Raw genomic sequence first — 26,101 nt, 5'->3', positions numbered from 1 at the left:
CTAGGCAGCTGCAGGATCATTTTTATAGAGCAAAGGTTTAATATAATGAGGGGCCACTAAGTAGGGGGAACAGCTGCTCCCCTCAATCTTTACACTAGCTTACAAGCACAGGGCTTCTGAGGCAGAAGCACTGAGGGAAAGGCACCTCACACTACTCAGTGAGCCTAAGAGCAAGTTAACAGGCACTGTGCTTCTAAAGAGAGAGGCCAGGGCTGGCTGAGGCAGAGGGAAGGAATAACTACAGATCTAAATTGACGGAAAGGAGGAAGAGGCCATCTCCTGCCAGCCACAGCAGACTGAACTGTGTAAGGGGGGAAAAAACCCACAATTTGCTTAAAAATGGGGTTTTATTATTTATTTACACAAATATAAACAAAAATAAAAGCATATGCAGATGAAGGAGGAACCAGGGATATTGACGGGAAGCAGGTCAGTCTGTGATAATTAGCTCATCCACACCCCAGTCTTCATAGCTTCCATCTGGCAGGTACCTGCGGATTATTATGGGAATCTTCCGAGCTCTGAAGAGAGGACAGAGAGGTAAATGGAAATGCCAAAGCTTTAATTACACCCTCTCAGCAAGCTACAGAAGTCCAGATGTGCCATGCTGGTGAGAGCTAGTAACTCACTGGTTTTGTTTCATTAGCAGATTTCTGGTGTAGTGGTGGGGTGCTCATGATTCGGTATTATAGTGAAAGTTCTTTCCCTTGGAAGGTCAGATCCTATAAGGTGATGTGGACCCCCAAAGAAGTCAAAAAACTGAGGAGCTCAGCACTTTGCAGTGCCGAATTCCTACACTGGAAACAATCTAAAGCCACTGAACATCACAACAGTACGAGACTGCGCATCCCAAGAGGCATGTGGGAGAGGCAATGGAACTGAAAAATGAAGCTACTGTTCTGACGGACAGGAAACCCACAGTGATGAGTTCTCCACAAACCACTTCAGATAGCGCAATGAGAGTTGTGAAGAATTTCATAAACAACTAACATTTACATAGTATCTTTCATCCAAAGTACTAGATATATTTTAAATATGCACAGAACAGAGATCATTTCCACCACCACCAAAAATGGCTGCCTCTAAATCAGAATGCAGCTGCTGCTAACAGTGCGCAGCAACAGTGCACCACAGTTCAAGACAGAAAGTTAGAAAACATTGAATTCAATTTAATCTACATGAGGCATTTTTAAGTCAGCAGAATGTAATTAACCAGATTGGAATTGGGCCAGGGCCTGAGGCTTACAACTCTACGTTTGTGAAAAACAACATGGGATCTTTAATGGTCACAAGCATTCAGAATAATGGTTTTAAGTCTTATCCAAAAGATGGCCTCTCCAGTAGCAAAGCACTCAATTAGCACCATCCTGAGGCATTGACTTGGTATTGACAGAGGGCATAGCACTCCCTGTCAAGAAAAATTACTACTTCCTACAACACCTCTGATTATTTCCCAGGTCTTGCACTCTAGCACTGACCAGAACCAACTCTGGCTGTTTCAGGAGATCAGCCATGAGCACAAACTGAGAAGTTACTGGCTGCTGACAAAGGTGAAGGAATGCAGTTAAGATAAGGCTCTCTCATGAGAGTGTAAAGTCTGCAGGACAAACTACAATGAATCGAAGCATAAAAATCCCAACCAAACAAAAACACCAGTTCCACTCAAAAACCAGTATCTGATGAGTGTAAGTGGGGAAACCGTTTGCTATTTGATGGCCCGGTCTGCTAGATCACAGGCTGTGCTCGGAACTCTGGGCCAGCAGGGAGTTCTGAACGGAGGGTGAGCTGTGACCCACCAGTCACCCACTCAACAGCCTCCACCCAACACTTTCACACAGCCAGAGGTGAGATGATTTACAGAAAGGAGATGAAAAGTGACAAATCCACTTCTTTGGAGTATGTTGATATTCAAATGATGTGTGTCAGTATCCAGATACCAATCCAAAGCTCCACTGCCAGAGAGGTGGCGGGAATCAGGCTAGGCAGCTAGTAGGCGTGTATGCATGTCTCTCTCTCTCATATGCCACAGAAGCTATGGCACAAGGAATTGGGAAGGAGGGAGAAACAATACAGGAGGGAACAGGTGGAGAGTCAGGGAATTCTTAATGTGGCCACCATGTGTTTGTAGTGATTTTAATCTATTAAGTAACATTATTTTTTCAGGGGAAATATGTGCAAATATGAATTTGTCCAAATGGCTACATTTGAATCAGTTCCAATCAGAGACTTCTCCGACCCCAACAAGTTCATGATGGGGCCCTTAGGATCCTATTAAAGAAAAAATACGAATTCCAAAATATAATAAGTAAAACAGGAAAATGTTGCTACCAGTAGGACTTTGCAGAAGTTCTTAGGACTGGAGAATAGAGACACCCAAGCTACCTGCTGCTGGGAACAGATTCCGAACTGAAAAGAGGAAAGGGGATTCATACTCCCAGGCCAGGAATTCCATTCTAGACACAAACCTGATTTAGAGGGACACAGATGCAAGGACAGATTGCCTGAATGAACATGGAGATTGTATTCCCCGTCTGTTATCATGAGAGTGTGCAAACTGTAGCCTCAGGAACTAATGGAAATAAACCGTCATCATTGGGGTGTTGAGGAGAGGAACGTAAATCTAAGGATATCTCACTGCCAAAATCTCCAGGACTTACTTGAGTTCTTTCATTGCAATCAGCAGAGGATCTGTCTCTCCTTCCAACTCTACCATAACTGGAGCACACATCCTAAGAGGAAGGATATCCACAATCACGAGGGAGACAGAAGAGAGTGGAAGAAATATGGTAAAGCATGTGGGGATACTTGCTTCACAAACATGACTGTTACCCAGATAAAGTCCAGCAGAGTATGAAGGACGGAATTACAGGTGCAATTCTGATTTGTAAGGTCTCTGTTGGCTTGGAGGACAAAGCTCTTCATGAATCTCTCTCATCCCCATCCCAAGATCCTTTCCTATTGTGGCAGTAGCATGTCTGGCAGTTAGTGACAGGGTAAAAAGTGGCCACAGGCAGAGTTTTTAGTTGAAGGCCCTTCTCTCAGTCTTTGCTCACAGGCTGGGATTTGAGATTCACAATGAAGCCCACACCCCTTCAGGGGTCACTTCCTACATATTTTAATGTGAGGACAGAAAACAGTGACTTTAAAATTAACCCAGTAATAAGTACCATTTATTAGCCAATAAAAGGCACACTGACATTATCCCCTCAAAATTTAATGTATTTTTTGGAGGGGATGTGAGAGCGCGGTGTCAAAGATGAGGATTATCTATACCTCTCCTTTTAAGAGACGGCAGCAAAGGAAGCGTGTGCTATTACAGTAGAACCTCAGAGTTATGAACACCAGAGTTACAAACTGACCAGTCAACCACACACCTCATTTAGAACCAGAAGTATGCAATCAGCAGCAGCAGTAGACCAAAAAAAAATAAAATAAAACAAAAAGGCAAATACAGTATAGTGTTAAACATAAACTACTGGAAAAAAAGGGGGAAAGCAGCATTTTTATTCTGCATAGTAAAGTTTCAAAGCTGTATTAAGTCAATGTTCAGTTGTATCCTTTTGACTGAACCACCATAATGTTTTTTTCAGAGCTACAAACAATTGGGAGTTACAAACAAGCTCCATTCCCAAGGTGTTCGTAACTCTGAGGTTCTACTGCATGTGTGCACTTGGCCACTAGGGGATGCTGCTGGTCTAGATTTGGAATTAAAGACAGCTTGAGTAGACAATGTAGCAACAGGCACCAGCCTGTTTTGGATTCTGAACCATGGTGGACCCACTTCATTGCTCAGAACTTTTTTTTTTTTTTAAATTTTTTTGCCTTCCAGAGAATTAAAAGAACATGCAAAGAATTGCTTTGCCAAATGATGGCCAGGCAAATAATATCTTTGCAAAGCAATGACTAAGGAGAGACTCAATAGCCACCTACAATGCCCCTCTGCTATGTACATTGGCCAAACCGGACTGTCTCTACGTAAAAGAATAAATGGACACAAAATCAGACATCAAGAATTATAACATTCAAAAACAAGTCTGAGAACACTTCAATCTCCCTGGTCACTCGATTATAGACCTAAAAGTCGCAATATTACAACAACAAAAACTTCAAAAACAGACTCCAACAAGAGACTGCTGAATTGGAATTAATTTGCAAACTGGACACCATTAAATTAGGCTTGAATAAAGACTGGGAGTGGATGGGTCATTACACAAAGTAAAACTATTTTCCTCCCCTACTATTACTCTCAGTTTCGTGTCAACTGTTGGAAATGGGCCAACCTGATTATCACTACAAAAGTTTTTTTCTCCTGTTGATAATAGTTCACCTTAATTGATCACTCTCGTTATAGTGTGTATGGGAACACCCATTTTTTCATGTTCCCTGTGTGTGTATATATATATGTATCTTCCTACTGTATTTTCCACTGCATGGATCTGATGAAGTGGGTTTTAGCCCACGAAAGCTTATGCTCAAATAAATTTGTTAAGGTGCCACAAGGTGCCTCTAAGGTGCCACAAGGACTCCTCGTTCTTTTTGCTGATACAGATAACACAGCTACCATTCTGAAACTGACAATTATTTGTAAGGTGTAAGGGAGAGGAATTGTTTGGGGTGATTTGAAAGGGTATAACCATGAGTAACAGGACGAAAACAAGCAAAGGGATTATTTCAAACGGATATAAATAAACTTTCCTAAGGCTGAGATTCTTAGGCTGTGGTACAGTCTCGCAAAAAGCGCAAGACCTATTGACTTGCATAATTTAAAATTAGACTGGACAAAGCACTAGAGAAAGCAGAAAGCAGTCCTCCATGAGCAGCAGGTGGGATGGTACATGAACAACATTTAGAGTGTAGTAATGGGGGGAAACTAACCAAGCTGGGGCACCGCTGTCCCAGCTGTTGCCCAAGTAAGTAAAAGTCAGTCCCTGCCCTCAAAATAATTGCAATCTAAAAGTTTAGGCATATGTTTTCCATTCATACTTTCTACAGTCCTATGACATTTGTTGATGAAGACTCGAACTTCCCCTGGGGTCTTGGCATTTGCAAACATCCTGAGTTTCTCAGCAGAGTTTGGTTTCCCCTTGGGTAAGGAAGGAGATACACCTAGAACACTACTCCCACCCTCCTGTTGACTTAAGCAGAGAGGGCTGATTCCAGATGAGAAATGCCTCCCACTTCAGAGGCAACCGAGACAGATGGCATAAAGCATAAGCCATCAGTAGCACTGTCCTGGATAAAATGCTCTAGGAAGGCTGCAGAGACTTGTCTAGGGGCTCAAGTTTCCATTTCCAAGCCCTTGCATTTCACAGCTGGCAGTAGCTATGAGACAGAACCTCACAGGGCAGGTGGGGAATCCTCAGAGCTATGGAAGATCCCGAACAGTAAGAATAACTTAAACATGGAAAAATGTCATGAGATGCCACTGCCAAGGCTGGGGCATGGAACAAGTGCACTTACGCTATCTGGAGTGCACGAGTGCCCAGGACTCTGGCTCGCTCATATTTGGTCATGTACGGAGTCGTGATCCGCTTCTGATTTGCCTGCTGTCTCTCTCCAGATGGAAGGATTTCTACATTCTCTTGACCCTCCTGAAGAAATAAAGGAATATAAGCTATTGTAAGCACATTGAGGGAGCTCTAGGTCCTTAACAGATTTTGTCAGACTGTGGAACCATCAAAGAATGAAGTTTAAAGTCTACACAGAATCCTAACCAAGGACTTTGAGTAAGGCAGAGTAGAAAGCCCAGTTGGGAAGTGTATTTATCTGATTAATATACAGAGATACCCAAGACTGGCTTTCTGAGGTTCTGGGTCCAGTGTCCTAACAACTGGTTCTTTGAACTTCCATATTGGAGACTTGGGCTCTAATCCCATTCCCAGTGTCTCACTCTCTAGAGTGTGATAGGACCAAGATCATAGAATCACAGGGTTAGAAGGGACCCCAAGGGTCATCTAGTCTAACGCACTACCAAGATGCAGGAGTTGTTGTATCTAAATCATCCAAGACAGGTGGCTATCCAGACTCTTTTTGAAAACCTCCAGTGAAGGAGTTTCCATAACCTCCCTAGGCGTCTATTCCATTGTCCTATTGTTCTTACAGTTAGGAAGTGTTTCCTGAGATTTAATCTAACTCTGCTATGCTGTAGTGTGAACCCACTGAGTCTTGTTCTGCCCTCTGTGGCAAGAGAACAACTTTTCTCCATCTTTTTTATGGCAGCTGAGTGCTCTACGAGCCAGCACCCTGAGGTGCCATCGTAGGGACTTCGGTTCAATTGCCATTCCCAGTCACTAGCTCCCTGGATGACAGGAACTGGGAGTGGCCTGGGGAAAATGTAAACGCTGTATAAAAAAGGAGGCTATGTGAAGCACGTGGGCACTATGCAGAGTGCTGAGGGGAGGAAGGGTTTGAGCACGAACCTCCTCTGCGTTTTCCAAATCATCCAGTCCTTCATCTTCCTCCACATCGTCAAAGTCATCACCATCAAAGCTGTGGGTGACAAAAGACACACGGTCACTTATCGCTCTACAGCCAGATCCCAGCCGATAGGCGGCGGCGGCGGCGGCTGCTGCTGCTGCTGCTGCCGCTGCTGCCGCCGCCCACCTCGGAGAACCGAACGCAGCCCTGCTGCCTCCCCACCCCGCTGCCCCCCTCGGGCCACCCGGCACTGCCCCCCTGCTTCTCCCCTGCAATACCCCCCACCCGCTGCCCTCGACACCCTCCCCGCCCCCGCACTAGCCCGCGTCCCTTGGCGTCCTCACCCCACCCCGCTGGGCCGCCCCCTGCCGAGCCCCTCCTGACCCTTCACCCCCGGGCACGAGCCCCCCTCCCCCGCCGCCTCTTTCTCACTTGTCCTCGTTGTCGGACATGCTGCCGGCCCGGCGCGCCACCACCCGCAGACCTCCCAGCGGCGGGGCCTCCTCGCAGGCCACGAGCGCGGCCGGCGACCTCCAATCATCCACTTCCGGGGCCGGCGCCGACGTCAGCGGAAGCGGGCGGGGGAGCGGGTTCCCATGGTAACGGGAGCCGCTAACTTCGGGTGAGCGCGCGGATCGAGCGGGGTGGAAGGAATCGCTGCGAGCACCCGAATCTCCGCCCTCCCCGGGGTCGGACCACCCGCCAGTCAGGGACCCGCACGGGTTTCCGTGGAGACTGGAAGGTGGCCTTGGCACTTCGTTCTCGCCATCTGGGGCATCCGAGCCTCTGATGGGACGTCACCCCATAGGCTTTCCCCTCCCACTGGGCGCCGGGTGGCGGCGAGGCCCCGTTGAAGGGGGCCTTGCACCGCCCTGGGTGCCCCGCTGTGTGGGAGAGGGGCTGTGGCACATCACAGCATTGCACCCTTGTTGGGCATGAGAGGGGCCATTATTGTGTCAGGTGGGGGGGGGGCATCACCCTGTGGCATGTGGTGGCTTGGAGGCAACACCAGGTGCCGTTGCACTGTGTGGTCATGGGCCTTGCTTTGTTGCATTATTGTGTTGCCCCACGGCATTGCTCTGGGCGCCATCCTATTGCATTACACAATGGGGCTGATGGGGTGTTGTTTCATGGCATTGCATTGTGGTGGGACGCTGTCCTGTGGCAATGCAGAGTGGGGTGAGAGGACAGCTCCCTGTTGCATTGTGCCAAGGTGTGAGGAGTGTCCCCCCGTGGCACTGTACTGTGGAGCAAGGTGTCTTCTCTAGGGCATTGGATGCTGGTGTCATCTGTGGTATCACAGATGTGAACTGAACCTACATCACTGCACCCCGTGTGACGGGAAAAGGATGTTTCCTTCAGCCAGTGGTGGGAGTTGACTGGTGGAAGGGTGCATGTGTTTGTGTCTGGCAGTGCTAAAGATCCTTGAAGACTATAGACCAGGGGTAGTCAATAGGGAGACTGGGCCAAATCTGGACTGCCAGACACTTTTGAACAGATCCCCAAATCTTTTTATTTTATTTACTTATTATAATTATTGTTAGTATTTTTTTATTATTTCCCCCGGAACCTGGACCTTGGGTATACCTTGACCCAGAAATTTGGACCTTGACAAAAATAATTGACTACCCCTGCTATAGACCAAACCAGCATTAACTAAGATTTTATAGGGAGACAAGGTGGGTGAGGTAATATCTTTTATTGGACCAACTTCTGGTGAAAGAGACAAGCTTTTGAGCTACACAGAGCTCTTCTTCAGATTACATTAGGTATATTCAGAACAGGCAGCAAACCTGTTATCCCCTCAGGAGAGAAAGTGCCATGGATGCCATGTTCTGAGATCAAGTATGTAAATGTGTTGAGTCCATGCATCCCATGGTATGGCTTCACTGCAAAGTAAGGTGTAATTGTAGTATGTTTAAGCATACCCACACCAGCTTTAATTGAGCTAGCATGGGTAACTGTAGCAGCGAAGACGTGGTGGCATGAGCTTCAGCGCAGGCTAACAATCCCAGCACAAGCCTGCAGGGGACCCTTAGCACATACTTGGATTGCTAACAATGCTGAAGTCCATGCTCCCACACTTTCTCTACCATTGTTACCTGCGCTCTGTAGATTAAAACTAGTGTGGGTATGTCTACCTGTGCTACAATTACAGCATCTTAATTTGCAGTGTTGAGGTATTCCACTCTGAGCAGTGCTTAGTATGACTATGGTGGATTCTAGGGTTTCACAACCTTTCTCAACTGGAAGCAGGTTTGTCACTGCAACAGAGGGGAGAATAAAAAAGGGCATGGGAGATTCCAGCCAGTCCCTCAAACACTATGGTAACTTTTCCAGGGTCAAGACTTCAATGGATTAGCTATATTTAAGTAAGTATTAAGATTGATTTTGAGGTACTAGAGACTGTGTAATGGGACCCTAGAATGACTGAGGGCTGTGAAGAGAGAATGTTCTTTTGAGTTGAACCATTAAAAGTTGAATATTATTTCCTGACTCCTTGCCTCACTGTCATTTTCAGGGTTTCACAATGTCTTCCCAGGAGGGAAGAAGAGCAGCGCCAGCTGTCCCAAAAGGAACTGGTTTCTGGCATTCTCCAGGGACAACTCATTATGGCCAAGAAACAAAAGAGCTGATGAAAGGTAACAGGAAGACAGAATGGAGTACACTGAAAAGGCCATTGACCCCCCTTTAAACTCATATCATGCTTCTGGCTTGATCATTGTTCCATTTATAACAGCAGTATGTACATTTAAAAAAAAACAAACCAAAACACTCTACTGCTCACACAGTTCTCTCCCGTGGCGAAGATAAAAGAGAGAACGAACCACATCTAACAGATGTTAGTCATCTCGCTTAATGCACTACTGGCAGGTGCCCAGGTACCACAGTGATTAAGATGGTGAAAGAACCTACATAGAAGAGAAAAAACATTAGTACTCAGTGTTGCTTGTGGTGCTTGGAATGCTCTTCCTAAATCCATTCTCTCATCCTCCTTCCTCATCTTATTAAAATAACTCCTAAAGACCCCTTCTGCAACCCCCTCTTCTCCACATACACAATTTGAACCACTAAACTGTATATCTGCCTAAACTGACCTAAGCCATCATTGTATCACCGTAACCCATGCCATTCCTCACCCATCTCTTTCCTGCTCTCTGTTATATTCTCACATCTCAAATCCATCATTTAGCGTATAAGCTTTTCAGGGCAGGAACCTGTCTTCTGTGTATTTCCTGTAAAGTGCCTGTCTAATCCAATCTACCTGTCAGTCACTCTAGATTTTTACACAACAGCTATTGCCAAGCAGACTTCTGGGTTCTACAACATATTAAATAATAACCTCGTTCTGTCTCCCTTCTCCTACCATTGCCGAAGTTGAAGACATAAAAGCCCTTTGTTGTACTAATTCCACATTACAATGCCATGTGGGTAATGCCATCCTGATCCCCCAATTGGTGATCAGCTAAAGCTCTTATAACTAGTTCCCTTGCTACTGTTACTGCAAATGCTGTTCTCATTTGCTTTCGAATTTGGGAGAACAGTTTTACCTCCACCACAGCCCTTATGTACCATTTTTAAAGCTGGTGTTTCCTTTTTTATGAGGGAGAATGCCAATACTTTTGAAAATTAGGCCACTTATTTAGGTGTGTAAACATGGAGTTAGTAACCTAACTTTAGGCACCCACTTTTGAAATTCTCAGCCTAAATCTTTTAGGAATCATGAATCACTTGGGTCTTTTCCCAAAGGATCTCGATTACAAATATGGAGTTTCCTCCAAAGCCGTTCCCCTCTTTTGTTCTGGTTGCCTAAAGTGAACAGGTAGTTCCTCAGGCTGTTTCTGCTGAGTTCTCAGGCTGGGGTCTTTATAGATGGTTTTTTCCTTTCAGTGATGATGAAGGAATCCAGACTTACCAATTTCCAGCAACGCCACCTTATGAACTGCATGAAACGTGAGTGATGCCTCAGCTTTGTCCACCCCCAACCCCCACACATGCACTCTGCCTTCTGCAGGTTGCTGCTTATTGACCTTCTGCTCCTAACCCCTATGTACACCTTACAGCTGCTGTGGTGAAGCATTCATGCGGCCCAGATACATAGAGCATTCTTTTTACAGAGGGTATTTGCCTATAGACTGGAGGAATGGGAAGAAATTGGGGGGTGGTATTTCTTTCTCCTCAGCATTTGGTCCACCGCAGCTGTTCTCATCTCTTTCATCATACAACAGTAATGGAAGCTGCTCTCATGGAGTACAGTCTTCCTCTCTTGAACCCCCCATCTAATCTCCATCATTTAAGGCTAAATTTGGTAGCTATTAATAAGGACTGGATGGGATTTCCCCATGTAACTGGTCCAGGGAATGAGACTAATACTGGAACTGCATTATGTGATCCAGGGATATCACCAACCTACAGACTCCGCTGTTCCTAACCTGCCATTGTCTTCCCTTCCTTTCCCAGGAGGTGTTTCCCTGCCCACTCACTGCAACCCAACATCCAGCAAAGAACCACAGCTTGCACAGCCTGCATCCTCTCCACCAAAGCCTTGTCTTTCAGTCACTCTGTTGGCCAGACCTCATCTCCGACCTGCCGAGATCTGCCGGGCAGGTGATGCCTACACCCGAGAGAAATTCAAACCCCGGGCCACTCGTAAGTGAGCAAATTTTGCTAAGGGATCAGTTTTGCCTCCTCTCTTTCCTTTCCTCCCATTTTCCTCCAGTCTCCAGAACACTCTTGTCTGCTTTCCAACCTCCTTCTGCCTTCTCTCTAATCCACTGGCAGGTGCACAAAAGCCAGAGCTGTGAGGGGACTTTTGACAGCGCCTACCTTCACATCCTAACCCTGCCTGCTGGCTGGGTGGCTCATTGACAGAACAGGATTTCACTTTACCTTATTGTGACAGTGCAATTCTCTCATAACTTTATGGCTTATAAACTGATATCAGACCACTGATGTAAATGGAGCTGGGACTTTTGCTGTCAGTACAGTACATGTAGTGCCCGTGCTGTGTATAGGATGGGAATGGGATGTACCGTGATAGATATTTCCTGTGAAATTACTTATATAGAATCTCCAGCTGTGTGTGTCCAGGCACAGCTGCCAGCAGGGCCTTGGTGGGGAGACTGCACTTCTGCCTCAGTCTGGCAAATATTTGTTTTCTTTATTTTCCACAGGCGACTTAGAGAGGGAGAAGCAAAGGCTCCAAAATATCCTAGCGACTGGAAAGGACATGGTGGAGCAGAAGCCACAGCAGAAGCCAGTGCAGACAGAGGAAGAGGAAATACCTGAACCTGACCGGTTTGAAGAACGTACGTATGGAAATAGGCCAAGGCACAAAGGAAGGCCTTAGATACAGGCCCCTTACAAAAGGCAGAGTGGTGGGCTTCATGCACTAGTGAGCTGAGATTTGTTGTGGCAGGTGGGATGCTGGATTAGACCTTATCTAGACTAGAAAGTTTTGCCGATATAGCTACACTAGTAGTACAGTACCATAGCTATACCAGCAAACCCTTCTAGTGGAGATGCAGCTCATACCAGCAGAAAAGTGCTTTTGGCAGTATAGTTTATACCACTTCCCCATATAAAATAAGCTACACTGGCAAAAACACTTTTTTGCTAGTATAACTGCACCTACAGTAGGACTTTTGCTGACATAGCTATGTCAGTTTGGGGCGTGATTTTTTTCACACTCTGAACCAATAAAGTTGGCAAAACTTTTAATGTAGACTGGGCCTTAGCTGGACCACTGCTCTGCTTTGGCATGTAGAATCCTGTGGGGTGAGTCCCAGCATTCCACTGCACTGAATAAGCTTTTACAAACACGCCCCAGCCCCAAATCAAACTGTATTTCCTATAGGCCAGGAAGAGAGAGAAATAAAGAGATGGCTATTTCTATCCTTAAATGCAGGGGGTGCTAAGATACTGTGGTGATGAGGGCAAAGTCAGTGTCATTCTAGATATTACCCCCCACCCCCCATTCTAACAGGGCTGGGAAGTGGGGAGGTCAGAGTTCAGGCAATGCTGGTGTGTCCCCACTTTGACTGGTTCTGTCCATGTCTCTTTCTCTTGGACTCAGTGGTGACTGAAATTCAGGAGAGGAAGGAATTCCTGGCAGAGATGGAGGCTCTGGGCCAGAGCAAGCAGTATCGAGGGATCATCCTCACTCAAATCTCACAGGTACCTTGGGAACCCCTCTGGCCCCTGCAGCATGTTGGATTGAGGGAACCTCGGTGTTGGAGGATCTGAGTTCTAGGGTTTCTATCCAATAACTAGATGTGGCCTCGATTTGGGAGGAGGAGAGCCCGGCATTTTCTTTTAGGGGATGAGGTAGAAAAAGAGGGATGAATTTAGGAGGTTGGGGCAGGAGAGAGGCCTCCAGCCCCTTTGTCATTTCTCTATGTAATTTCACTGGGGAAGAGGATCCTTCATTCTCAGGCTTGGCAGGAAATAGGAGCTTCTGGCATTCTCACCAATACATCCTTTTTGATCTGCTCTTTGCAGAAACTGCGGGAGATGGAGATCATCGATAAGAAGAGGAGTGAGGACGTGAGAGAGGCAATGGCAAAAATCCTCCCTGTAGGGAACAAAGCTGATCCCAATAGCTAGACCAAGACCACGACCACACACCAGAGCAGACCATTCCCGCCCCTTCTTTCCTTGCCCTTCCAACAGGGCTGGGCCTCCACCATAGAAGGGTCACAGAACTGGTCTATGCCTATCCATCTAAGGCAGATCCTCTTGGAGGAATGTCAGTAGCACCTGTTGCATAAACCCAAGAGGGCAGTAACTATTTATGCATAGTACATAACAGGAGAAAGTCTTTGCAAAATCCTACCAACACTGACTAGTCTCCCTTCAGGCAGCTGTTTCATGGCTGGGTGAACTTGATGGTTAGGTGAACCAAATCAGGGAGTTAGCCTGGTTCCCTCCCTCTGGAGGGGCTAGGAGGAGATGAAAAGACCTCAGCATGCTCCAGTCGCCTCTGAAAAATGGTGAAGCAAGGTCTCCTTCCACCTATGGCACACGCCTTAAGGTGTCAGAACAAAGCTGATCTGCACAACAGACACCCGGAAGGAAAATCTCTGTCCCTTTATATGGCCCAAACTCTGGGGGTTCTGGTTGTTTCTGGTGGAAGCTGAAAATTAATGTGATTGTTTACTTCCTCATCACTGAATCCATATCATCACTCATGTCAGCACAGCCCTGGAAACTCTGCCAGCTACTGCTGCAGAGCAGGTGAGGGAGGAGCAACCACACTGCCTTACATAAATGTTAGCCTTAATTTTAATGTGATTGCATCTTGGAGAGATTGTGTGTGTGTGTGTGTCTAGGAACTTGTCTCTTGCTCATGCACTAAAACATGCAGGCTTAAACACGGCTACACTGGGTTGGGCCAGGGAGGAGTTCATGTTCAGGTTCACAGCACAGGAGAGTCTGTTCCATGATCCTTTGTTTTCTGTTCCCTTGGAACATCTTGACAAGGATTGACATGGCCAAAGGCAGGGGGCCAAGGTATTCATAGATTTTAAAGCCAGAAGGGATCATTACTAGTCCTACCTCCTCCATAACACAAGCTAAACAATTTCACCCAGTTACCCCTGTATTGAACCAAGAGGCGGTTGGAATCCCCAATCTCATCCTTTTCTTAAATTCAGAGGCTGAACTATTTGTCAGCAGTAAATCCATCAAACCTCCACAAGCCAGGCAAGTACCCAACATTGGACTCAAACCCATAACCCTGAGATTAAGAGGTGCATGTGCTACCGAGGTAATCAGGTACCTAAGGTGAGCCAAGCACGGGTAAGGATAAGCAACAAAGGGTGGCAGTAGTTTTTTAATTCCACTGGTTTTATTTTTCTGTAGCTGAATGGCAATCCCAGAGTTAGTACAGTGTAGCAGTTTACAAATCAAAATACTGAAGGGAGTAGGACTGGGGGTGTCAGACTGCAGCAATTCTCATGGCCTTTGACAGTGGCTCGGCCGCACTCTACAAGGCCAAATTGACTGCTTTGCTTTGGAGAGGGTAAGTTGTGCTTTGGGATCTCCCCTGCCCAGAGATGACCATAGAAAGGTGGCCACTGCTCCTGGATCAGCCTGTTGGGGGTTGCAAGAGTGTGATGGGGCCCTCCATTCCTAGGGGCTGAGTACGCTGCCCCAACCAGTACTGGTGGCCCTTGGGAGCAACATGATAAACTCAGCTCCCTCAATGGTTTTGTAAACAGGGATTTTTTCTGTATAAAAATATACTCCAGCAATGGTCCAGGACACTGCTGGAAGCAAGAGTGGTTTGGATCAAACCTGTAGTATTTTTATAAAGGGAATGCAGCAGTTTGCTCTGGGCTGGTAGTTACTCTGCTAACAAGGCAAGACAACAGCTGACCAACCAACACCCACAAGACTCAGTGTCTAACTCAGACCAATCAAACAGCTCAATAAATAGCTCCTCACCTTAGAGAAGGCAGAAAAAAGAAAGGAAGGAGAGAAGACTGCTCTCCCCATCCCCCAATGCATATACACGACAAATCAAACAAGGGTTTAAAAAGCCGGGTGGGGTTGAATCCATCTAGTAATGAAGCTATAAAAAAAACCCCAAATCCCCCCTTTTGCACTTTTAAAATTATAAATACAGACAAAGCTGGAGAAGGGTCAGCTGAGATTCCCTCCCCACTCCCCAAGCTGGCAGAGGGCAGCACTAGAGAGCAAGGCAACAGGACAACCTTGCTGGCCCTGAATAAAGTCTTGCATTCTTTTCCCCTTCCCTGGAAAAAGAATGTTCCTCCCTCCCTGCCCCCCCAAAACCACAAGAGTGGGTCTATTTAGCAGCTGCAGTGAGGGTTAGATGTCCTGGGTGGGGTATCTTGGATATGTCCAATTAGACTCCCCATAATCCCTTTTCCTTAGCCGTTCCACCTAGCCCTGTCATTGATACCGCTCAGCCCTGATGCTCGTGGGGTGCGTCGTTGGGAGAGGGGAATCTCTTCACAAACAGGACAGTGGTGACTTTTTTTTTTTTTTTTTTTTAAGGAACTTAAGGCATGGAAAGTTTTGGGGGGGTTCTTTCATTTTTGTTTAGTTTTTCAGTGTGAATTTAGAGCCAATAAAATAATCCTTCTTATAAACCCCAGAGTCTTTTACAAAAGTTAAGAGTGGGAATTCTGACTGCAAGGGAAAGAACTGGAGGTTGGGGAGGGACAACTGTGTACAGTCCCCCAAGGCAGAGAGTACGAGGCACATGTGACTATCACAGTTAGAGTGAGGGACGGGGCGATTAGTGCAAGTTTCCCACAAACACCAAAATCCTTTACTTACTGCTCAGACAGTTAATAATAAAATAATAATAATAAGAAACACAACTGGGTAATGTCTCCTAAAGCTATTTCACCTCCTCCCCACTCCCCAAAGCTTGTGGATAGTAACTTTGCTCCTCTGATTAGGCTCCCAACAGCCTTAGGAAGGGGGAGTACTGTTGATCAGACTCGCCATGTCTCCTCTTTTTCGGGCAACTCCACATCTGTGGCTGAAAGCTGAGTTTCCCTGGGAGAAATCGGGGTTGGCATGTGGGGGTTGACGAGAGGGGAGAGACAGCTTCTGGAAAGGAGTGGGAGGCAGGAGCCCCAGTGGCAGGTATCCAGCCAGCCACAGGGAGGGCTGATGCAGTCGGACAGCAGTGCATCCATCCTTGCTTCTGGCTTGCTCCTGCTCTAGCTTTTCTCCTTGGGTGACTTGCTCTTTGATTCATGTTTATTGCCAAGCAGCTTCAGCACCTTCATGGGCTTGAACTTTCCTTTCTTCTTGCCCTCAGTTTCCTTGTGAAATTCTGAAGAAGAGTTGCAGGGAGAGGTTATTTTCTAAAGGACAGAGCCCAGGAGTGATGCCCCACCTGTGTGATGTATGCAGACTGGGGCTAAACTACTTGATGCATGCATCTGTGTGAGCCACCAGTGCCTCAATGAAAACACACACACATTCAGGGCAGGTCACTGAGATTAGAGAGGGAGACATACCCACACTTACACTTTCACTGCAGGTTCCTGAGATTAGACACAGGAGACAGAGCTTTCTCAGGAGCTGTTCTCAGACTGTGGAATGAACTCCCACAGGAATTGAGGACCATAGAATCATAGAATATCAGGATTGGAAGGGACCTCAGGAGGTCATCTAGTCCAACCCCCTGTTCAAAGCAGGCCCAATCCCCAACTAAATCATCCCAACCAGGGCTTTGTCAAGCCTGACCTTAAAAACTTCTAAGGAAGGAGATTCTACCACCTCCCTAGGTAACGCATTCCAGTGTTTCACTACCCTCCTAGTGAAAAAGTTTTTCCTAATATCCAACCTAAACCTCCCCCACTGCAACTTGAGACCATTACTCCTTGTCCTGTCCTCTTCTACCACTGAGAATAGTCTAGAACCATCCTCTCTGGAACCACCTCTCAGGTAGTTGAAAGCAGCTATCAAATCCCCCCCCTCATTCTTCTCTTCTGCAGACTAAACAATCCCAGTTCCCTCAGCCTCTCCTCATAAGTCATGTGTTCCAGACCCCTAATCATTTTTGTTGCCCTTCGCTGGACTCTCTCCAATTTATCCACATCCTTCTTGTAGTGTGGGGCCCAAAACTGGACACAGTACTCCAGATGAGACCTCACCAATGTCGAATAGAGGGGGACGATCACGTCCCTCAATCTGCTCGCTATGCCCCTACTTATACATCCCAAAATGCCATTGGCCTTCTTGGCAACAAGGGCACGCTGCTGAATCATACCCAGCTTCTCGTCCACTGTCACCCCTAGGTCCTTTTCCACAGAACTGCTGCCTAGCCATTCGGTCCCTAGTCTGTAGCTGTGCATTGGGTTCTTCCGTCCTAAGTGCAGGACCCTGCACTTATCCTTATTGAACCTCATCAGATTTCTTTTGGCCCAATCCTCCAATTTGTCTAGGTCCCTCTGTATCCTATCCCTGCCCTCCAGCGTATCTACCACTCCTCCCAGTTTAGTATCATCCGCAAATTTGCTGAGAGTGCAAACCACACCATCCTCCAGATCATTTATGAAGATATTGAACAAAACCGGCCCCAGGACCGACCCTGGGGCACTCCACTTGACACTGGCTGCCAACTAGACATGGAGCCATTGATCACTACCCGTTGAGCCCGACAATCTAGCCAACTTTCTACCCACCTTATAGTGCATTCATCCAACACAAACCTCACCACCTTCTGCTCCAAGTGCAAAGTATATTTCTTTGACTTTGCCTTCTCTAACATAAACACATACCAACGTGTGTGTATATTATCTATACATTCTAACACACTCCCCTGCACACACTTCTCCCTCTGGGAAGAGGAGGAGAGGAGAAAAGGTGACGGGGGCTACTCAGATTACATAATGCGTTTGTGGAAGATTCTCAGAAGTGGTGGGTGTGATATAAGAACCTATATAGAATAGAATAAATCTCTCGACACATACACATGTTCATGTGCATTTATACTAATGCCCTTTATTCTTCTGCCCTCTCCTTGGGAGCGAGAGAGAGCCACCAGGACTCTGAAGTCCTCCAGTATTGGAATGAGGCTCCCATTCACTTTCTTACCTTTCTTTTTAATCATGGCTTCCAACAATTTATCCTCCTCTTCCTCTCTGAAAGAAACAGTGGGAAACTGTTGAGATTCCACTCTGAGGACAACAGCCACAACATTGTTGGAAGAGAAGAGCTCCCCACTGCTCATGACCACTATGGTCATTGGTATCCCATAATCCCTTGCTACAGTTATGACATATTCCCCATATACACATACCAGGACAGACATCATCCAGAGATACACAGACACACACCATCCCCACAAATCAGTAGCATTGATTCACAGGAACAAGGAACGGGGGACCCTCCGGAAGTTCTGTCAGTAACAGTGGCATCATGGTGTTGCATTACACAGTACACGTTCACCCCATACAGGTGGGCTGCACCACCTTCTCCACTGTGTCACTCAGACAGGGCAGTAAAGGCAGCCGGGTTTTGGCCAGATCTCCCCCTTTCCACCATGTTACCTCTGCCGGTCCTCGTCCAGGCAGTTGACAATGGCATTACGTTGTTCAATAATGGTGACCAGCTCCTGCATTAGCACCGTCTCCCTCTCTCGGTCATCATCCGTCCAGTCCTTAGCTACCCACCCCAGAAAAGACAGGGAGTTAAATGACTAAGTTTCCCTTGGGCAAGGAGCTCAGGGGAATGGAGTGCCATACAAGAGACCTGGGTTTGATTCCTGTCCTGAGCCTAGCAGATGACTCTGTGGACCTCTATACGAGGTTAGAATGATGGCCTCTCAATGCAGGGACTGGGAATACAGCCTAGACAGCATGCTCAGGAATTGGTGCTGGGGAGGGACTGCCTCGTTACTCAACAGCCACCCTGCAGCCACTTAAGGAGGAGTATTAATATCCATCAAAGGCAAGTCTCATTTGGTCCCTTTTACCCAGGGACTAGCCATGACTGAAGGTATAATGGGCATTGGGGGGACAGAGAACCTGCTCAGGGTGGTGTTTCACCAGTACCAAGAGATTTACCCGGCTTATTGAGAAGGCACCGCAGTTCATACTCTACATCAGCCTGACGCTGCTCCAAGTTCTGCTGCTTATAACTGCAAAGAAAGAGAAACACCATCAAAAACCCATTGCAAGGCTCAGAGAGATCCCTCCGGAAAGCAGATGTCCTCTCTGGGAAGTGATCTCCATGGGGTCAGGTTTGAAAGTAACAACTGTGACCTTAGCCTTACCCATCAAGAGACTTGCAGTGAAAGGGCAGGAGCCTTGGCTGTACTCCCAGCAATGCTAGCCCCAGCCTCATCCAGTAAAGACTGATGTAGGCATGGTGGCTATAGGGAGCTCACAGGCTCTTACAGAAGGAGGTGCAGTGGGGAACACTGCAGGAGCACTGGCTATAGGGAAGCCCACAGCTCTTGCAGCTCCAGTCTCTGGGGAGTTCCAAGTACTCTTGGACAAAGAGTCAAATGTCTTCATAGATCTCTAGCCCCACCCCTTGACCAGGAAGCCTACCAGGGCCTTCTGGTAAAGCATCTCAGGTGGGAATAGGGAGCTCTTCCGTCCTCCCCAGCTTTGGAGGCAGCATGTCAGTGCATTCCCCCTACTCACATGTAGATGAGCTCAGACTCACGGCGCACCAGCATGTGCTTCTCGTGGATGAGCTTGAACCAGTCCACCAGCAGGCTGTCCTCGGGGCTGTCTGCCAGTCAAACCAGGCAGAGAAAGAATTCAGATACGCTCCTCAGGGCTTTCTGCCCACACAACGCAGCAGGCCAAGGCAGGCTCTGCCACGCTGGGGAGGGAGAGATTCACTTATAATCAACCTGACCTCATCCAGCGCCTGAACACATGAGAAGTGGAGTGAATTAAACAGTTCTCAGCCTCCCATGGGGAAGTGACGGTTCTGATCCATTTTCCTCATAGCCCAAGCCAGTTGGCATGGCCCCACCCTTCCCCCACTCAACTCCCTTGATCCTTCATCACCCTAGCCTTAAACAGAGAGCATATTACCACTACTTCTCCTTCCTCATTCCCCCCTATAATGGGTGGTACAGCCCTTACATCTTAAAATTCCCTATCCTCTATGACACATATTCTCTTCCCCTCCCCCATCCCCACCCAACCCCCACGGTTGGTACAATCCATGTTACCATTCTCGACACTACGGAGTTTCTCCTCCAGTTCCACCCCTCGGTGCTCCAGCTCGTCCAGCCGCTGCTCAATGGTGTCCATCTCTCCGTAAATATCCTCCACTGGGACATACTGATCCGCCTGGACCTACCAAACCACACAAACAGGAACACCCATTGCTATTTCCCTGGGCAGCCCTTGACCCATCTGCTCCAGCATCCTGCCTGGGGACCCCAACGCACTCCCTGACAGGCAGTGGAAAGAGCAGGGGAAACTAGCACTGTTCTGTGGAGGAGGGAGAGCAATGGGAGTGACCAACTCCCTCCCACAGGACTAACACAGCATCAGAAAAAATCAAACATCTCCTGGGGGAAACCACCCTGCTCCATCACACACAGACTAATGGCACTGCTGGAGGAAGATGCACTTGCAGCCCACGCATTAAAATCTCTCTCCATCGACAGCTCAAACTGGCCCCCAGTGATCTTGGGGGAGTGGTGTGGATACCCTTTACCCCCCTCGTTCAGCACACCCCTCTTGTTCAGACAACTCCCTCTTGAGGTCTGGCAATTGCTGTGCCATACGGTGAATCAGGACATGCCTGGGGCAGAGACTGAAGAGACCATTTCGTTCCCCAAGTGGAGGGGAGAAGAGAGTGGGAGTCAAAGTCAGGCCCTGGGTGGCTGGTTCTAGGCAGTCTGGCCAACCTGCAGCTCCCAAAGGGAGCCACTACTGATGCAAGTCAATGTACACCCCTCTGAAGAGCCTTCTAGGCAGTGTGTGCGCACAAGGGGGCTCTCCACCCATCCTGCAGATCCCTCAACAGCCAGCCACACATCCCTCCCGCTGCTGGAAGCTAGGAAAGGAAATGGGGGTTCAGCAAGCAGAGCTGCAGTCCCAGCAGACAGTGCGGAGGTGACATTTGCCCCTGTGCTTCTCTGTCCCCTTTACCTTGCGTTTGATCAGCGGGAAGCCATGTCCTGGTGCAGGAGGGCGCGCTGGCTTGGATCCCTTTGGGGGTTTCTGTGCCGAGGGGGAGGTGACAGGTGACGACTTCCGGTTGAAGGGATTCTCTTTGCATGAAGACTGGGGAAAAAAAACAAGAAGATGATTTGGTGCCCAGGAGAGAGCAAGAAAGCAGATCCCAGGCAGGTTATGAACACGGAGCAAACGCCCTCTCACAAGAACTACCATACTGGAGCAGAGCAATGGTCCAGCTAAGCCACTATCCCCACTTCTACCATGGTGGAGTAGACAGCTGGTCCACCAGCCCTTGTCTACAGGAGCAAACTCTGCAGGTGTAATTCCCCACCAGTGCAGCTCCAGAGCATGGTTTGATACCAGAGTGCTAAAAACACCCAAGTCCTGTCTACACCACAGTTTCTACTATTGCTTCCATGCCGGAGCTGCATTGGTGGGGAACTGTAGCTACAAAATTCAAGAGCGTAGGCAGCCCTTTGGATACTCTGGTATCCTGTCTATGACAGCAGATAGCCTTGGATGCTTCCAAGGGAGATATAAACCCCCAGAATGCATCTCACTGCATGATGGGAGGTTTGTCTTCCTAACTCCAACCAGTGATTAGCATGTCCCCTGAGGCATAAGAATTTATATCCCTGATCATTTTATCCTAGTCAGTGTCACTGCAGATACTATTCGTATCTGTATCAATATTTAGTCTTTTTTGATCACACTAAGTCATTTCCCTCAGTAATGTCATGTGGCAGTGAGTTCCACAGCTTAATCATAGCATGAAAAGCTATTTTGCTTTGAGCAGTGTTTTCATTTGTTTTGATTTGTACCATGAGGCAGGGTGAATAAGAGCATGATTACCATTTACCTAGCACTTACCCCACCAAACTGTGAGAATCTTAGCTCTAGCTCTGCCTGACCTGGCTCTTGGTGGTCATATTTTGTGCCAACAATGGTGCACAAATGGGTCGAGAGCAGCATGTTCCTGCTGAAAGCCAAAGTACAGAGTCTCACCACTTGGTGGTGCCAGAGCTGCTTTGGGGTGAAGACATCACCATATGATAGCAGAGAGTTGGTGACTGGTAGCCTGACCCTCAGCTCCAGCGTGGAGATGTCTCCAGGTGGAGAGGTGGAAAAACAGCAAGAAGCTCAAGACCAGAGGCCTATTGGCAAGGGTGGGTTTCCCCTCCCAAAGGGCACTGAAGGGCATCTCCAACGGGCCTCCTTGGAGGATAGGATGATTGTTGTGATGAGGGATGGTGAGGGGTGGGAGAAAAGGAGAAATTAGGAGAAATGCACCAACCTACCTTCAGCTGCGGCTTGGGCGATGGGGAATTCTTGGGGCCTCCTCCACCTGTGTCTGAGGCCAACGGGGTGGGTGTGGGACTAGCACCAGCAGGAGGCTTGGGGGGCAGTGGGCTGGGGCTGGTCTTTAAATTGCTGGCAGAAAAGCTCCTGCTGGTTTGCTGAGCTCCCCCCTGTGCCTCCCCACTGGAGCTGGCCAGCTCACTGGAGGAAGAGAAGGAGGAGTTGGCAGACAGGCTGGCTGGGGCTGCGGGGCTCTCACTGGAGGAGACAATGGTGAGTGGAGTGTCTGCACAGGAGATCTTGGAAGCAGCTGGCGCATGGACTGTGGGTTCGGAGGAGCTCTTGGGCACTGAAGCCTCATCCAGGTCACCAGCAGCCTTGGCTGAACACTCGGAGTTGATGCTCTCAAGGCTGAGGGCAGGTGATGGGGTGCAGGAGGATGGCTCTGAGTGAGAGAGCCTGGAGATGGGGTGGTGAACTACAAAGGAAAGAGAGAGGTCAGAGGGGAACGGGAAGTAACAAATACCCACACACACACACACCAGCTACAGATGGAGACTTCAAGAGGCACCTTCAGGAGCGAGACCCTTCAGACCCCCACCCTGTGAGGCTGGATGGGAAGCAGGATTTGGTAGCACAGAGCCCAGCCAGCTGGCATAGACATTAGGATTTGCCCTGCCTGCTGGAGAGGTGAAAGCGCCGGGGCTGCCTATCCCTGGTGTCCAAAGGGGACAGAGACAGGAGTTTTGTGTAGGATGTTCTGGGCATGGAACTGTGTGGGAGGGACTCACCTAGGGGGGAGGCGCTGGGTGCTTGTGGAGCCGGACGTTTCTTTGTCTTGGGGCTGCTGGTGGGGGTGATGCGGTACCAGGGATGAGTGGGTTTTGTCGTGCTCTCACTCTGATCCTGCTTTGGCGTGCTCTTTGGTGTTGCACCTTCCTCCTCCTCCTCAAAGGGGTTGTAGGCTTTGGGCTCCCTGCTGGCGGATCTGCTCTCCCTTTCCCTCCCTTTCCCCTGCTCCTCCTCTTCCTCTAAAGCCCTCATGGGGGTCTCCTGGCTGCTGCCTGGTGGGGGAGGAGCCGGCTTCCTCTTGGGCTCTGGCTGGACCAACGCAATCCATGGAGGGTCCTTTGGTCTCACAGCAGCTCCCGCTCTAGATGAAGAGAAGAGTGGGGCCAGGGAGGGAGAGGGGATGAGGACGACACATGGAAGAGAGAATTCACGACAAACCAGGTAGGACATTGCTCATAAGGGGGAAAACATCAGGTTAAGGCTCCCCCTGCCTTCTCTCTGCAGAGCACTCACCCCCAGAGACAGGCTGAGGGTATGACTCGGCGCGTGGGTTCACAGGCTGGGGAAGCACAAACCTTCCAGCCTCACTAACGAGGCTGGGAACCAGAGATCTGTGCCCTGATTTCACTGTCTGGCAAACGATATTAATTGGCCAGTCCCAGGAAATGAGGACGGTCTCCCATCCCCCATTCACACCACAGCAAGAAAGATTAAACCATCTCCCACCCCTAGTGGACATGCTGCTAATGGCTGGGGGCCGTGGGGTTCATAAGCAAATAGCTCCAGCCAGCTGGGCTGTTTATTGGGATCTTTGGGCATGCTGGCTGAGCTGGAGAATTGCCCCTCCCCCAGCATGAGTCACTTCTCTTTACACAATGAGTTGGGGAGGGGGATGCAGTGGGGGCAGTTCACTGAATCAGTTTTCAGCCAATAATCAATACAAGAAAATGTCACAGGTGCCCAACTGCCCCACTGCTCATTGAAGCAGGTGAGGTGCTTTTACTCGTTATGTGCCTCAAAGTTTCTCTCTCTTTGAAATGGGGACAATGATACAGACCAGTGTTTGCAAATCACTTGGAGATCTTTAGACCAAAAGCATTGTATAGGTGCAAAGTGTCACCATTACAGCCATACGCACAAAACAGAAACCCCTGCCCAGGAATGTTCCCCAGTGGAACATTCCCCCAGGCAGCCAAGCATTTCCGCCTCCCCAGCTGTTCAGTGTTGCCAATTCAGGGTGGCTTGGAACCCTGAATACATCAATCAAATTTAAAAAATGTTATTAAGATGATGTTTAAAAAAGCGAACAGTACAGAGTTTAAGCGCAGAAGTTTCTGGTTATCAGGGAATAACATACAGATTATCAAGGGGTGCAAGTTCAGTTTAAGATCGGATGGCGTAAGGAATACATAATCTGCAATATCCCCGATTGGGGGTAAAAGGTTAACAGGCCAAAGTACAGACATTGAGATACGAGTACTAAATGTGTTCTTTGCCTTTCCACAGCCCCTTTCACATGAAGATCTCCAAGCGCTTTACAAGTCTTCCTGAATGGCAGACACTGCACTATCCCCCCCAGGTACAGATGGGGAAAGGCTGGCACAAGGAGAGAAGGGACTTGCTCTAGGCCAGTGGTTTCCAAACAGTGGATTGCAGGAAGGTTCAACACGGGTTGTGGGCCCAGTGCAGAGGGGAGGCCCCAAGAGGGCGGCTGGAGGGCAAAGCCGCCCTGCATTCATCCCACAGCAGCAGCTCCTGTCCTACAGGGCTGGGGCCAGCTTCCCACTTAGGTTTAGCCCAGCTGCCCCTCTGTCATGACAGGGTGGACTGCAACCCCGAGCCACAAATTGCAACATCTGGGGTGGGGAGTTGGGTCCAGCCCCACGGGACAGGAGCCACCACTGGAGGGTGTGTGAGGGATGGGATGTTCTCCAGCCAAGGCCTCCCCTCCACACTGGGCTGGGGGATTAGGGTCATGGTGCAAGGGCAGATGGAGCTGCTGAGGGTAGCTGGTGCTCCCTCGGTGGGGCGAGGAGGAGGCAAAGGACACTGGTCTATGATTCTCCCCCACTCCCAATGGGTGAGTTGCAAAAGAGACCAAACGGAATTGGTGAGCGGGCTCAGTAAAATGTCTGGGAAGCACTGCCCTAGCCCTGCACTGAGTCCCAGCCTGGAACAGAACGGGGGTCTCCCCAGGCCTTAGCCACAAGGCCCGCCCTCCCCAATGCCAGCTGATCAGCCAGGGCAGGGTGGGGCTGGAAGGAGAGGTTATGAGTTAACCACATGCACAATCCCTTCTGTTCTATATGGTTTCAGGGCAAGCCAAAGGACCTACCGATCTGAGGAGGTGGGTCTCCCTCTTGGTTTGGGGACTGGGGGGCCGGGTTCAGGTACCCTACCTAGACAGGCAACGGGAAAGATACAGGACACATGGTAAGAAAACCAAAAGGCCATTAGGAAGCAGATGAAAAGCTCAATGGATTTCCTGTTGTCTTCTGGCTGCTCCTGCTCTCTGCAGATCCCACAGCATTTTCCCCCTTGGCACAGGGGTGTCAGCCGCAGCACGCAGGCCAGATTCCAGCCTGGGTGATCTTGTTAACCCAAACACACCTCCTGCAGCTGCCCTCACTCACGCCTCCTGCAAGCTGTGGAGCAGCGCTGGGGAGAGTGGCTGTTAACGCGCCATTGAGATACTCTGTCAGGCCCAAATACTGCGTACCACTAGGGCACCAGACCCCTCTGCACTACTCTGCCCCTTCTGGGGACAGCTGGCAGATTGAGGCTCAGCGATCAAGACCAAGATTCGATCAGAGATCTGGGGGTGTCACTTTGAGAGGGGCTGGGGAACGGCATCTCTGAGCCTCATCGGGGACAGAGGCTTTGCTGAGCGTAAGCTGCACTGCAATGGGGAAATGGGGACCACCGCACACGACATCCTTGCACCTTCT

General features: G+C 48.7%; 3 protein-coding genes across 9 annotated transcripts in view; 1 reads left to right on the top strand and 2 right to left on the bottom strand.

Annotated features, from left to right (window-relative positions):
- Nucleotides 1–340: 340 nt before the first annotated feature.
- On the bottom strand, nucleotides 341–6,989 carry POLR2F (RNA polymerase II, I and III subunit F). The gene is made up of 5 exons (XM_073325997.1): nucleotides 6,850–6,989; nucleotides 6,420–6,489; nucleotides 5,461–5,591; nucleotides 2,658–2,729; nucleotides 341–521 (listed from the first exon to the last, which is right to left on the bottom strand). Exons 1-5 carry the CDS (start codon nucleotides 6,867–6,869, stop codon nucleotides 431–433), a joined length of 384 nt encoding a protein of 127 aa, XP_073182098.1. The 5' UTR covers nucleotides 6,870–6,989; the 3' UTR covers nucleotides 341–430.
- On the top strand, nucleotides 6,801–15,771 carry C1H22orf23 (chromosome 1 C22orf23 homolog). Of its 3 annotated transcripts, none has more exons than XM_073325962.1 (7): nucleotides 6,801–7,039; nucleotides 8,939–9,059; nucleotides 10,309–10,371; nucleotides 10,879–11,067; nucleotides 11,592–11,726; nucleotides 12,494–12,594; nucleotides 12,919–15,771. In XM_073325962.1, the coding sequence occupies exons 2-7, from the start codon at nucleotides 8,948–8,950 to the stop codon at nucleotides 13,021–13,023; spliced, it is 705 nt and encodes a 234-aa protein (XP_073182063.1). In that variant the 5' UTR covers nucleotides 6,801–7,039; nucleotides 8,939–8,947; the 3' UTR covers nucleotides 13,024–15,771. The 3 variants fall into 3 exon arrangements, with proteins under 3 accessions (XP_073182063.1, XP_073182072.1, XP_073182082.1); XM_073325971.1 differs by lacking the exon at nucleotides 6,801–7,039 and adding an exon at nucleotides 7,072–7,159; XM_073325981.1 differs by lacking the exon at nucleotides 6,801–7,039 and adding an exon at nucleotides 8,558–8,789.
- Nucleotides 14,245–26,101, bottom strand: part of MICALL1 (MICAL like 1) — a 29,755-nt gene continuing 17,898 nt past the window's right edge. For 3 of the 5 annotated variants that reach the window (XM_073325923.1, XM_073325900.1, XM_073325908.1), the window contains exons 7-16: nucleotides 25,489–25,552; nucleotides 23,153–23,514; nucleotides 22,361–22,839; nucleotides 21,033–21,167; nucleotides 20,102–20,228; nucleotides 19,560–19,650; nucleotides 18,975–19,048; nucleotides 18,459–18,573; nucleotides 18,004–18,050; nucleotides 14,245–16,234 (exon numbers count right to left, since the gene is read on the bottom strand). In XM_073325923.1, the coding sequence (XP_073182024.1) occupies nucleotides 16,119–16,234; nucleotides 18,004–18,050; nucleotides 18,459–18,573; nucleotides 18,975–19,048; nucleotides 19,560–19,650; nucleotides 20,102–20,228; nucleotides 21,033–21,167; nucleotides 22,361–22,839; nucleotides 23,153–23,514; nucleotides 25,489–25,552 (1,610 nt within the window). In that variant the 3' untranslated portion in view covers nucleotides 14,245–16,118. Of the gene's footprint in view, nucleotides 16,235–18,003; nucleotides 18,051–18,458; nucleotides 18,574–18,974; nucleotides 19,049–19,559; nucleotides 19,651–20,101; nucleotides 20,229–21,032; nucleotides 21,168–22,360; nucleotides 22,840–23,152; nucleotides 23,515–25,488; nucleotides 25,553–26,101 lie in introns of those variants that run through there. The other 2 variants (XM_073325934.1, XM_073325915.1) reach the window with 2 other exon arrangements.

Source organism: Lepidochelys kempii, chromosome 1 (assembly GCF_965140265.1).
Source record: "Lepidochelys kempii isolate rLepKem1 chromosome 1, rLepKem1.hap2, whole genome shotgun sequence".
Taxonomy (NCBI): domain Eukaryota; kingdom Metazoa; phylum Chordata; order Testudines; family Cheloniidae; genus Lepidochelys; species Lepidochelys kempii.
This window is presented reverse-complemented; position numbering and strand designations above follow the sequence as displayed.

Excerpts from the sequence above, each read along its gene's own strand:
- POLR2F (XM_073325997.1), bottom strand. The coding sequence starts at position 6,869 with ATGTCCGACAACGAGGACAA. Across the intron at positions 5,592-6,419 it reads ATTTGGAAAACGCAGAGGAG|GAGGGTCAAGAGAATGTAGA; the intron begins GTTCGTGCTCAA and ends TTATTTCTTCAG. Across the intron at positions 522-2,657 it reads ATTGCAATGAAAGAACTCAA|AGCTCGGAAGATTCCCATAA; the intron begins GTAAGTCCTGGA and ends TCCTCTCTTCAG.
- C1H22orf23 (XM_073325962.1), top strand. The coding sequence starts at position 8,948 with ATGTCTTCCCAGGAGGGAAGAAGAGCAGCGCCAGCTGTCCCAAAAGGA. Across the intron at positions 10,372-10,878 it reads CCTTATGAACTGCATGAAAC|GAGGTGTTTCCCTGCCCACT; the intron begins GTGAGTGATGCC and ends TTCCTTTCCCAG. Across the intron at positions 12,595-12,918 it reads TCCTCACTCAAATCTCACAG|AAACTGCGGGAGATGGAGAT; the intron begins GTACCTTGGGAA and ends TGCTCTTTGCAG.